The sequence below is a fragment of the Buteo buteo genome, chromosome 6 (genome assembly GCF_964188355.1).
Source record: "Buteo buteo chromosome 6, bButBut1.hap1.1, whole genome shotgun sequence".
Lineage (NCBI taxonomy): Eukaryota > Metazoa > Chordata > Aves > Accipitriformes > Accipitridae > Buteo > Buteo buteo.
Window position 1 is genome coordinate 33,802,637 of NC_134176.1, and position 13,572 is coordinate 33,816,208.

General features: G+C 36.3%; 1 protein-coding gene across 7 annotated transcripts in view; it reads right to left on the reverse strand.

Annotated features, from left to right (window-relative positions):
• DPH6 (diphthamine biosynthesis 6) overlaps positions 1-13,572 on the reverse strand; it is a 216,021-nt gene that overhangs the window by 38,660 nt on the left and 163,789 nt on the right. For all 7 annotated transcript variants that reach the window (XR_012650751.1, XR_012650748.1, XR_012650747.1 and 4 more), the window contains one exon: positions 4,776-5,181. Coding sequence is in view for 2 of the 7 variants with exons in the window: in XM_075030369.1 (XP_074886470.1) it covers positions 4,776-5,181 (406 nt within the window). In the remaining 5 variants the exon portion in view is untranslated. The remainder of the gene's footprint in view (positions 1-4,775; positions 5,182-13,572) is intronic.

A 13,572-nucleotide genomic window follows, 5' to 3' on the forward strand; every position in this document is an offset into this window, starting at 1 on the left:
AGCCACATTTAAAACTAATTATATATTCATTTTAATGCTGCTACCAGGCTCTCTTTCTATTCCTGTAATCTTTTGCCTTTTTATATTCCCACTTCATTTTTTCTATAGTATTAAAAAGGGATTATGTAATATGATGTTCTGGTGAATGCAAGACCTTTTCTACTCCCTAATAAATATTCAAAAATATTTTGCATACATCCTGTGAACAAGGCTTGTGAAATCATAATGGGATGACTTATGAACATTCATCTTTCCTATACTGAAGTATAATCTAGTCAACTGGATGGTATAGCAAATTGTCCTGACATGTTTATATTAATGCATATTTAAATGAGAATAAGAAAGAAATAGTAAAATTTATGTTAAAGACTTCTAAAGGCTTAACAGCATCTTACTAAGTATATATGTCAGCTTAATCTAATCCTCCTACTTCTAACACGTTCTGTGGTCTCAGCACGGTGCCCATAATGCTCTCGTATGTTATGAGGGATTGCCTCTGAGAAGTTCACCATCGGTACTACACTTTGTTCAATAAAACTTTACATCTGGTCTTAGGATGACAGAAAGCTATCTGTCTCAAATTTGCATTACAAACCTTTAGCTTCTTTTGACATCAGTAACACCGGCTATAATATTTTCCAATAACCTGTTACAATATGCAGAGTATACATATTCCTGGTTCTCATCTTACTGTGGCAGGTACAAACAAATTTCTCTAATTTATTTGGACAGTTTTACATAAACGACAATTTCTTTGCACCAAAAAAGCACTCATCTAATCAGAGGCTCATCTGAGAAGATCTGTGGCAGTATTTCCTCCTTTCACTCCAATGATTTTAAGTTCTACTCAGGAAAAAGTACCTTTATGTCTTTTTCACGTTTTTGCTAGAGGAGACAATACATTGCAATTCAAGATCTTACAAGAATTACTGAAGGCTATTTGCTAATCTTATGACATTATGGAAGTCCAACTGAAATCCACTAAGACTGGAACAGTTATCTCCTTAACCATCTCTCTTGATTTCTGAGACATGACAATTACTGTCTTTTCCATTATAGATACATCTGTCTGACGTGTTTCACATTAAAAATATTTGAGTACCGGCATCTAGCATCCCCTGCTACGTTATTATCTTTCCTCAGCAGACAATGCATCTGATGGTAGCTGAAGACTCCAAAAGGACAGACCTACTTGTGGGATTAACAATGTCTAACACATGTTGGAGATCAAACATGTCACTAATGGATCATCATACAGATGGTTAGCAACCAGCACTACCTGAGCTGAATTAATAAATGGCAGCAGAAAAACTGCTCTCTGAATATCATTTGTGTCCTGGCAGCCACATCAAGGAAACAATATTTTTTGAAAGTCCGTGTACTAGGCCTGCAGATTTTCAAGTCAAGATCAGTACATTTCTGCTTTATTCTGTGTCCTAGTAAAATCCTATGCTGTGTTTGAAAGACTGTTTTACCAACTATCTGATCAGTAGCATAAGTAAATTCTGATACCCACCTAGACATACTCTGCGACAGAAAGTAACCTTTAGAAGTAGCAGAAATCACCACAGAGACATCCAATTACTCAAAATATCCTAGGGCAAGTCTACAGAGACAGGTATGAGCAAGTTTTGGCCATGCTCAGAACTGATGAAACACAAACCAGTGCTATTTTGGAAGCCACAATTTGTGACTTGCCACATTCAGATTCATTCATTCTATAAACAGAACAAGCTTATTTGAACTTGCCTAAATATATTATATGTATGTTTCAAATTCTATTCAGGTAATGAATTAAACTGGGTAATGCAAAACATGCCTTTTTTTCTCCCTTGGCCCTGAATCCAGATTTAGGAAGAAGGCTGACACATTAATGGGCTGTTGCAGATGAAACATGAGGACCACCTTAAGGCTCAATAGGAAACCAGGAATACACTATGAGGAACTGGAAGAAGCTGTGGTCATCAGAACTTAACAATCTAACACCTTGGGCTGGTGTTATAGGCAGGATAAAATATCATGGGATTCAAAAGAAAGATCTGATACTAGTTCTGGTATATTACATCTGTGAAGCACACTAAAGGACACACACGTTTGCAGTAGTTTTGCCAGTCAAAACTAAAGACTGCCAATAATAACTGAGAAGATAAAACACAGACTATGTCGTCTTGCTTATGGACACTGTCTAAGGGATACTGAAATGAATGGGAACATCTTGGACACCTTATACAGTGCTTTTTTTAACTGAGAGTTAATATATATGTGTGAGTACATTTTAAATTATGAGAAGTATAATAATAATAATAATAATAATACAAAAGACAGTCAAGGACACAGTTCAGTAATAAGCTGCACCTTTTGGAAAGCTGAGGAGGCTTCACTGAAGAATACATGCCTTTCAAGACTCCAAGGACCCATATTAGCAGAACACTTAAATATGTCCCTGTGTCTTAACAATATATTAAAAAATTAGTTTTCTAATAGTTTTATATCAGATTGAAACTATCAGTAAAACACACTTCAGCAACAACTATTTTAATTTGAGAAATTATTTTCAAATATATAGCATATTTCTTCCTCCCATTAAATGAACTTTCTGGAAATTTTTCCTAAGTAGAAAAAAGTTATTTTAAAAATCTTCATCAATGAATTAGTGCTACTTGTAAATTTAATGTATTCGATATATTCTACAGATTTGCAAGAATGTATTTCTTACCACTGGGGATAATGATAAAATTGCTATAATGACAGGAATTATTATGACAGTGCAGAGATCTGAACCAGAATGAGCATTTGACAATCACAACAAATCCTTCTATATCTATGCCATTGGTAGTATAATATGAATGGAATTGAATCAAATTTTTATGTATACAGTTTATACATTATATTGAACAATATATATAATAAAGCAAATGAAATTTATTTGGAAATAATTATTTTATGGCCTGAGAAACATCAGAAAGAGAGCAGACAAAAGAGTAATGTTAATCCCATGCCAGGAACATGTTTTATCAGGTTTCCTTTTAGCTCTTAAACAAGATGTAGTAAAAACAACAACATTCTGTCAGACTATATGTTCATTCCTTGCTTCCTGGATTAAATATGCTTATTCTATGCCACATTTTTATAGCTTTCAATTCCTGTACTTTAAATCTATTAAACAATGTCAAGTTGAATTTTCCTCAAAAACTGCTGCAGGTTAAGAAAAAAAAATAGGACAGTAGAATATTTGAGGGCTAACATTTATGTCAGCTAATTAATATGGATCAGTTGTGGTCTGCAAGGATTTTTAAAGTGCATGCATGTTTGAGATAAATATAGAGTAAGGACCTGATTTTGTTCCTTCTCAAACTGATAACAAAGCTCTTACTGATTTCAATACAAGTATGGTCTACCAGATTCATAGGCCTGACAGATAAAAGAAGCTTTTGTGCTCTTGTGTAATATTAGTTGTCCCAAATTAAGCATAGACCAAAATACAGATGTACAACATAAGAAATAAATTATAGTTGCAACATTATATTTATTGTTCTGTATTCTCTTTACTTGGTAAGGGAATGAGATTTTGAAAAAATAAACATTGGGAAAAACCAGTAAATTTGTTAGCAAGTTCTATTTAAATAAGTTGGTAAGAAATCAGCCCATGTTCAAAATCGGACACCCTCTAATCTAGAGGATACAACATTTGTTTTAAAACATTTATATTTCATTAATTATTCTCAAAAGAGTGCCTGTAAGCACACACAATCTGGTTACTTGAACATAGTTCTAGATCATGACAAAAATAGGCTACCAAATGGACAGCAGTTCAAAGCCTTTTATGCAAAAGATTAATTCTCCCTTTGTTCAACCCTGAGGTGGCTGGATTTCTTGGCAACTTCTCTTTCGTGGAATCACAAAATAACTCAGATTGGACTGAGATCATCTAATCCAACCTCCTACTCAAAGACAGGTCAGCTGAGAGAGATCAGAACAAGTAATCCAGGGCTCTACCCTGTTTGGACTTCAAAATGTCCAAGAATAGAGCCTTTCTATACGAGAAGCATGCCTGGTGCCAGAAAAAGAAAAATTGTTTAGGTTAGAAAAGACCTTTAAGATCATCGAGTCCAACCATTACCCCAACACTGCCAAGTCCACCACTAAACCATGTCCCTCAGCACCACACCTACAAGTCTTTTAAACACCTCCAGGGACGGTGACTCCACCACTTCCCTGGGCAGCCTGTTCCAATGCCTGACAACCCTTTCAGTAAAGAAATTTTTCCTAATGTCCAATCTACACCTCCTCCTGCACAACTTGAGGCCATTTCCTCTTGTCCTATCACTTGTTACTTGGGAGAAGAGACTGACAACCTCCTTTCAGGTGGTTGCAGAGAGCGGTAAGTTCTCCCCTCAGCTTCCTTTTCTCCAGGCTAAACAACTACAGTTCCTTCAGCTGCTCCTCGTAAGACTCACTCTCTAGACCCTTCACCAGCTTCGTTGCCCTCCTCTGGACACGCTCCAGCACCTCAATGTCTTTCCTGTAGTGAGGGGGCCAAAACTGAACACAGTACCTGAGATGCAGCCTCACCAGTGCCGAGTACAGGGGGACGATCACTTCCCTAGTCCTGCTGGCCACACTATTTCTGATACAAGCCAGGATGCTATTGACCATCTTGGCCACCTATCTTTGAAAGGCACTTCTAAAATGTCTTCTTCCAATGAAACCTTATGTAGAAGTAAACAAAAATTATCTCATTATTAACATGTGGTTTCTGTCATCATAAGTCTTACCTGTTTGTAGTGTTTCAGCATCAAACACATCCTCCTTGAAGAAAGCTCTAAAAGACAAAGGACTTGCAGTGCAGTCTTCTGAAAGTTTCTCAACAGCTTGTCTAAACATAGCAACTAAGTCATGAAGAGGTCCATCTAAATCAAGCTGAGAAGGGGATGGTGAAATCAAGCTCAGATGTACGGAGATTGATGCACAAGATGCAGAACTAGATTCCACAGATTCACACTCAATTTGGAATCCCTCTGACAACATCTTCACTGTAAAATGTTTTCTCTGGAGTGGATCATCAACTACTGCAACAACGTGCCATTCAATGGCAGCATCTCTGGGTAGGTGAGATATTACAACCACAGCAAGCAACCCACACACTGTAGTTGCATCATGATACATCTCTGAATCTTCAACCTAAAAGATAAACAAAATATTGTACATATTACAGAGCTAGTAGAAATTAATGTTGCTCATATTCAGCAAATATATTCAAAAAAGTATGTGCAGTACAGCTATTTCATGGAGACTGTTTTCCTCCTAAACTTTCCTTCTTACTGAAAAGTCACCTTGAGCAATTACAAATTTGTCTGACAGTTAATATCTGCTCATTTTTGCAATCTCAAATTACTCTTATGCCTGCACCATTTAAAAAAATGCTGACCATAATGTATTTTGCACTCATTCTGCAATCAAAAAAAGAGTCTTTCTGCATACAGTAACTTTTGTCTGTACCAATGGTCTTTGAAGAACAGAAATGGTAGGAACTACCAAAACTACAGAACTATGGAGTTAGTAAAGCACATAAGATTTATTTTGAAAGCTGGAGTACTAAAGACACAGTTCAGATTCAGCAAAGATACAGTTCAGATAGTTCTGAACAGCAGAAGGGTCTTGAACAAACCCTCTAGAAGAGAAAACGTGTTTTCTCGGTAGCAGAGCTCATTTAGAAAGTATCTTTAAATTGTTTTCACATCAACCAGCACATCTAATTAGCTAACTTGGTAAGCTAACTCTGAGTAACTAAGTTCCTTTTCTTCTGATGGTATAAAAGAAGTGGGACAGGCTTTCTGCTAACTTTGTAAAAATTTTAGTATAAATTGCACTGTAGCATGTTAACAGGTATAGGAAGTGAATATAATGTTTCAAAATAAGAGCTTTAAACTAGGAACAATACATTGTGGTGGGTTGAATTCATCCAGCAGCTAAGCACCACACAGCAGCTTGCTTACTCCTCCTCTCCCCAACGGCACAGGTGAGAAAACTTGTGCATCAAAATAAAGATGGTTTAATAAATGAAGAAAAAAAGAAGGAGAAAAAAGAAAACAAGTGATGCAAAGGCTATTACTTAATACCCCCCCCAGCAGACCGATAGCCAGCTAGACTGTGAGCAATGGCTATCCTCCCAAAGACCTCTCCCCTTGTTTTTTATGGCTGAATATGTTACATGGCATGAAATATCCCTTTGGTCAGTTGGGGTCAGCTGTCCCAGCTGTGTCCCCTCTCAGTTCCTTGCGCACCCCCAGCCTACTCACTGGCAGGGCAGTGTGAGAAACAGAAAAAGGCCTTGATACTGTGCAAGAACTGCTCAGCAATAGCTAAAAAGCCTGGTGTGTTATCAACACTGTTTTGGTCACAAATCCAAAACATAGCACCATACAGGTTGCTATGAAGAAAGTTAACTGCATCCCATCCAAAACCAGTACACACATTTAGGTCTGCTGTTACCTTATACTTAAATGCATATACTCATACTCCTATTATGGATACAACAAGGTCTATTTATGGAAAGCAACCACATTTTATGATATACATACTCTCAAATGTATGAATTTACATTAACTTATCAGCTCTCTGAACACATTTGGGTTTTTTGAACAACTGTTCAAATAGTTCAACAGTTGAAACGCTTAGTCTGGCCAGCAGATTATTTTTTTTCTTACTTTTTCCTCCATTTTTATGGAGAGGCAATACATTAAGCATTTTTAATATTAGTGACTTACACCATCTTCTTTGTGTACACAGATAACTTTTTTTATATGCCAATTTGCTTACACCACAGCATATACTGGTAATATTGTCCATTGCCTGACCTCTGAAAGGAAAAATAATAACAAGGCAAACCTGTCATTTTGCCTGAAGTCGATAAGGCCATATAACTCACAGTACCATCAATTCACAAGCTCAATTTTCATCCACTTGCTCTCAACTTTGTGACGAAGAAATAATGACAGGTTACAGGCACTTTATTTCAAAATTCACTCACAAAGTTATTGACAAGCATTTTGCACAGAATATCTTTGATGCTTGACCCTCGTGAACTGTTTACATGAAAAATGCACTTACTTCTATATTAACGATAGTGGAGTCTAATTCTATACCAAACTTGTAGCAATTGCTTCAGCATTTCTGGTTTTGATATGGAAACAAAAACAGGGACAATTTGTCTCAAATTGCAGTCACTTCAGTCATAATAAAATCTCACTGAGTACTGTTTGCTTTCAGTACTTTCATTAGGCTAGCCAGGGCTGTTATTAAGGTACCAACACATAAATGTTATATTAGCACTTAATAGGAGGAGCCCAGTATTCTCCTCTAGGAGATGAATTCTAACCTTGTCAATATAATTCTGCTCCGAGTGCTGTAAAACAGTTTGAAAAGATGAAATACTGGAGCTTTGCACTGAGAAAAAAAAAAGTCATGCTCATTCAGGCTTAAAGGCCACTTTGCTGGCCCAAGGTGCTGAGGCACTGTTTAGAAAAAAAAGTCTAAAAAGCTCTCTCAGGTCACATCAAGCACTAAGACAAACTTTTCTACTTCCCTGTACTTGTCTTAGGTTGTTAAGTCAATTACTCACTATTTCTGCTTGCCTTCAGCTGCCATTTAGAATATGAAGAACTACATGAAAATTAAGGCCAGGAGATAGTACATTTCCAAATTTAACAAATGAGATTCATTCTGTGTGAAAGACTATTCATGGTGCACCTGTACAGTACCATAGCACTCACAACCTTTAACTTTACAGTTTGCACAAAGCACAAGTGATGGCACTACTGGGCACTAATAATCTTTCATCAGCTGCTGCAGAATCTTACAGAAGTACTTCTAACAATGACCTCTCCTGACTTATTTTCAAGAAACCACTGACATTTGTGTTGTACATGGATGCTGCATTTATGAGTTACCTTTCAGAAATTTACAACTGTCTTAAACAGCTGAAGATCTTTATGATAGCCTGTCTAGCAAATGAGGATGAATATATAAGGTCTGCCAAGAAATACTATTCACATGATGCTGGAACAATAGAAGTAAGTATTAAGACTGAAAATGAAGAGGAATTATTTTATGACTAAGTTGCTTTTTACAATTGATTCTGCACTCTCATCAATGAGATTCAGCACTTCTGGCAGACAGCTGTGGTACTGTGAAGAAAAACATGGTTTTAGGGATACTGTTGTAGACTGTTCTATAAAGGAGCACATGTTTTGGCCTAGTCCTTCTTCTACACCTTCAGTCTTGGGAAAAAAAGATGAGGTAGAAGAGGATACAGCTTGGCTTGTGACTCTTGAAAAAGAAGTGTCAAATAATTCTTGGGAACCTCTAAAATTCTTATTATTGAGAAACAAGAAAACTGTTGGGGCAAACACTGTTGAAAGCAGTGATTTCTTAAAGTATGCATGACCTGAATTTTACAAATCTTTACAAATTTCATTAGGCTGTAGGTGTAGCTGTCATCTAAAGGTATTTGCCCTTAAACACTTATTTTCTAGCTACCAGTATTCAAATGATTTTCAGTTCATGGGAGAGGGTCTGCCTGTTGAAGATTCCTACTTCCACTTGTTAGGTTTTCCACAGGATTTAATCCTTTCTAAGAACAAATACTGCAAGGTAGCTTTGCACCAGGAGGAGTCAGTATGTCATAGGGGAAAATGAGCAGATCGCAAAGGTTCAATGGCTGCTGAGGTAATATGGAGAAGGATGCTACTTCTGTGTTGTACTTTTACATGATCTGATTTAAAGAGGGCTGGAGAAGGAAGCCAGGCAACATCCTTTTGCTGTGCAGGAGACATCCTCTGAAAATAAAGACTCTGTAACAATGTCTTCTTTCAGGAATGGATGCAAACTGGACCATCTCAGAGACCACACTATGGCAGGATTCTGATTCTGTCGTGCTATGGAATGGTAGATACCCAAACTTTGGACAAAGATTTGAAATGACAAGTGATTCAGCTCTAACTGAATCTCATGTTAGACTGTCCTCAAAACATGATTCACAATATCCTCCCTCTGCCAACAGGATCATCTGCTACTCAATTTATCAAAGGCGGGAAAGATGGAGTTCCAGAAAGTTTGGGAAAGGAAGCCAAAAAGCAGATTTTTCTAAATACGTGCATTGGATATATATCGTTCCCTATCCAGAGAAGGACTATGAACACTCATTTTTTAACACCTTGCTTTGAAAGAAACCGCAACTCAACGAAGGACTTTCCCCACTGTGAAGAAAATACTGATATTCTTCTGGTGATACAATACACATTTCAATAACTCAGGGGAAAACCAGAAGGTACAGTGTAGATTTTAGGAGGACTGAGAATGTGACTCTGTTATTTACCTGACATTTTATAATACCAAAGTAGGTTGATGCCATATTACTGTAAACACAGAAGAGTGCCATGCTAAGCTACGTAACATTTTGGAAAGTCTTCATGGACTGGTTAATAAAGAATCACAGCAGTTGACAGTAATCAAGAAAGCAAGTAAAACATTATGAATTCTTAGGAAAGGAATAGAGAACAAAGTGGGTAACATTATGCCACTGTAGAATCTCACAGTTCACCCTCACCTTGAGTAAGATATACAAGTCTGGATCTCTCAGCTGAAAAAGGCTATATTAGACCCAGAACGTGTTCAGAGGAGGACAACAAAGATGATCAAAAGTTCTGGAGGGTCTGACTGGAAATGTTCTCCAGACTTCTTAAGGAGAATATGACAGAGGTTTACAAAATCATACATGACATAAGAAGGATGGATAGGGATAAGAATTGATTTTGCATGCTTGTCTTTCTGTACAAGAACTACAGATCACCAAATGACATTAGTAAGAAAAAGAACAAAGGTGCGTGACACCTGCAATTCCTTGATAGAGAATGCTGTGGTTGCAAGAACTTTACAGGGATTCAAGGGGAGCCTGAACAAGTACTCAGAACACAGGTTCAGTGGGGATTATAAAAGAGACATATTAAAATTCTTAGTTAATTCTTCATTTATACACTAGTTAATAATTTATGTAAAAATTAATGATTTATGTAACTATTAAAATTAATTTAATTAATTTAAATATGCATTAAAATAGTTTGAGGTTGGGAGAATATTAGGGTGGATATATGCTTTTTCTGTTTTTACTATTCACATCTGCTTAGGGCTACTGTTTGGAGTCAGAATACTAAGCAGAGGCTACACCATTATGGCTATTCTTATGTTCTTACATAAGAATTTATGCTTATGCTGATACTAGTGGTATGTTTGGTAAAGAAAAATGCTGGGCTTTCTTGATTGGACTGGTTGAATTTTTACTAGTCCCTTCCAACAACTAGTCCTTTCCAATATTTCTGTATTTCTAAGGGAGTTTTATGTTATCTACAATATTCCAGACTGATTTTATAGATGAATAGTGAACAGAGAATCAAGCAGAAGAATGCAGATAACAACAGCTTCGAAGCGGTTCTTCCGCTAGTTGAGCAGAGGTATTGGCATCAGAATATTGGGCTGGAAGAAGTGGGAGTTTGATGTGGTTACTCTCGGCCTCTTTCTGAGGAAAAACAATGCTCCCTCTTCTCCTTTTTCCCAAAGCACAATGACAGAGAGAACTGGAATCCTACTTTTAGGGGGGCATATATATCTTCAGTCCCTGCTTACACTGATGGAGACAGCACAGACAACCAAAACACAACAGACAGTCCCAGACAGTGCCAAGCAGGAGGTCTGTCTGCTTTAGGCACTGCCACAGGAATGGGGACCTTCAGCCCTGTTACACTGGAGCCACCCAGTCTGCTGTGTTTTAACCCCTCTAACGAAGTTCTGCAATGGATGCTTAACTCAAATCTGCAGGAGTATAAGGATGATTGGCTGGAAATCGAAGGGGTCGAAGGGCTCGGCTGAAAACTTATTGAAGGCCACAGTACTACAGTTATCAAACGTCATCCAATTCAGTAAGGGATCTAATAACGAGAAACGAGAATGGGAACTCCTCCTATACTTTATATTCATGCATAGGCCGAAGCTGAAAAGGTAGCTTGGTAGAACTACATTCCTTAGCTAGCACTTTTATGGACATGTTTAACGCAGAAATACAAGTCCTTTCATATCACAAGAAGGAAGGTTAACAACAGTGGTTGTCAATTGGTTTTTAAACTTGTAATTAACCTGTATCTCTACATTAAAGTAAAACGATTATCTGAACTGCTGCGTGGATAATGCTTTCCTTAGCTCTGCTCAGATACAAGAAGTTATCACATTGGTTCATAGTATTACCAAGACCTTGCATTTTGTATGCCTTAGTTCTTAGTAAAGATTCACTTGATATTCATTGCGCATATTTAGGAGAGCTACAGAATACTCTCACACTAATGAATGCCTAATGCATTCACAACACTGCCACAAAACAAGCCAGAACCCAATGCAATGAACATAGTTATATGAAAAATGCAGGGCTATAAGGGTTGCAAACTAACCCAGAGTGTTTCTTTAAAAGTGCTAACCTTAAAAAAGAATTTCTCTAACTAATAGTGTATTTTTTCATTAAAAAAAAAAATCATCAAAGGCAGACCTATTAAAATTCCAATGAAAACACAGGAATAACAAGTATAGGACAAACCTACACTCAATCCATTCTATAAGCATTTAACTATACTGAATTTAATTGAAAAAGGTACACATTTCAGCTATTAACATTTATTACATAAATTTGTTTATTTTGACTATCCTCCATTTGTTCCAAATGAGAAACATTGTTTTTGTTGTGTAAGTAAGGACTAACATCTATCTACCTCAAAGCTGAATATGGAATCAGGCTATAAGAGAGAGAGATGAATGCGTAATTGCTATCTCTACAAAGAGTTGACTTGGAGAACAAAAAGAAAGATACTCTGATGTTACTTTTAGAAGCTGAGTTTATGAAAACCTTCTATGGTATGCATTATTACACCATTACAGTGGCAAGATTAATGTGCCTTTAAATAATACATTTAAAATTTCTTTTACACTGCCTGCATTAAACAGAGTGCATCAAACTCCTGAGATCCAGTTTAAGCTTTGCTAGAATCTCTCACAACAATAGGTTTATGACTTTAAAAAGTAAAGATTCCACTAGGAAAACTGCATAAGAATAAAAATGTCAGTTCCTGAAGAAAGTAGGATAGAAGCAATCCTTTTCAACATCCTAGTTTGTCTAATAAATAGGCCACATGCATTCCTGGTATAGCACGCCTGAATTCAAAGAATGAATACCACAGTGTTTTATAACAATAAAATTGTTAAGAGTATTCTTTTTGCAAAGCTTACAAAACTAAGAAAGTCTGACATCTAGTATTCCTTCCTGAAATAAAACAGATTATTTGCTTCATGCCAAAAATACATTAACACAAGACTGGCAGACTAAAAATGAAGTCTTATAAACCTGAATATTTATCATGGAATAAATACAGTTAAAATAAAAAGAAACAAGTTCTTCAGAAATTTTAGTCCTCTCTACTGCACAACGTGTTGGACAAAGCTGATGGTAGTTCAGTTACCACTGTGTCATGTAGAAACTATTTTGTACAATGTCAGCTGGAAAACTGAACCTGTACTTACTTGGTGTTACTGAACCAGAGAAAACCTAGAGAAAACAAGGTGGTTCTTTTTTTTTTTTTTGTCAGCATCTGATAGCACATTTTGCAGAATAATTTCTTCTTTGTGTAGTCTTTATATATCTTTAAATAAAACAACATGAAAAAGGGAAAGTAGATACAGGGGAACAAATATGGGCATAGACATTTAGAGGCAGTACTATTTCTAAGGGTACTTTCAATCAATTTTTGTAATTCTAATGGATTTTGAATTAATGTAATCTCTTAATGTAATGATTGTAATTCCACATGCTGGCATTTGGGAAAAAAATCCAAATTAAGTTTTCTTCAAATAATTCTGAAAAATTCTGCATGCAGCTATGGTAGTGATACAAAATTAATTATTAGATATGAAATGGTCAGCAATTAACATGCCAAGCACAACATCTTAACTTTTCCCAGAGAGGAAAAGTTTGTATGTGAATAAAATGAGCATACCTCAAGTTATATTAGCAAGAGTATAGGAAATCTGAAATCTATACAATATATTGCTGGCTATTACTACGATTTGTCAAGATGATGGGCTAAAATTTTATGGTAGTCAACCAAGTATGTCAGAAGAAACTAGCACAAAAATTAACTAACACCACTCTTAGGGCCCAAATCCTACAATAAATCTAGTGTAAATTTGATTTTATAAGTTGAGACAGCTTTTTGGTGCATAAAGGATATGTTTAAGTCTTTGCAAAATCAAAAGTTTCATGATGAGTGGTCTCTGAATAGTACTACTCTAAGTATATACAAGCATTATATAAAAAAGATAAGCAAATATAGAAACTTATGAAAATAGAGATTATAAGAAATCAGATGAATAACTATATATAATCTATAGTTTATGTCACTCAGAATAATTTAGCAACTGTTCTATATTCTTCCGCGATAGTCAACAGAGTCCAAGAAGTGGCATAAATTTTCGCCACTT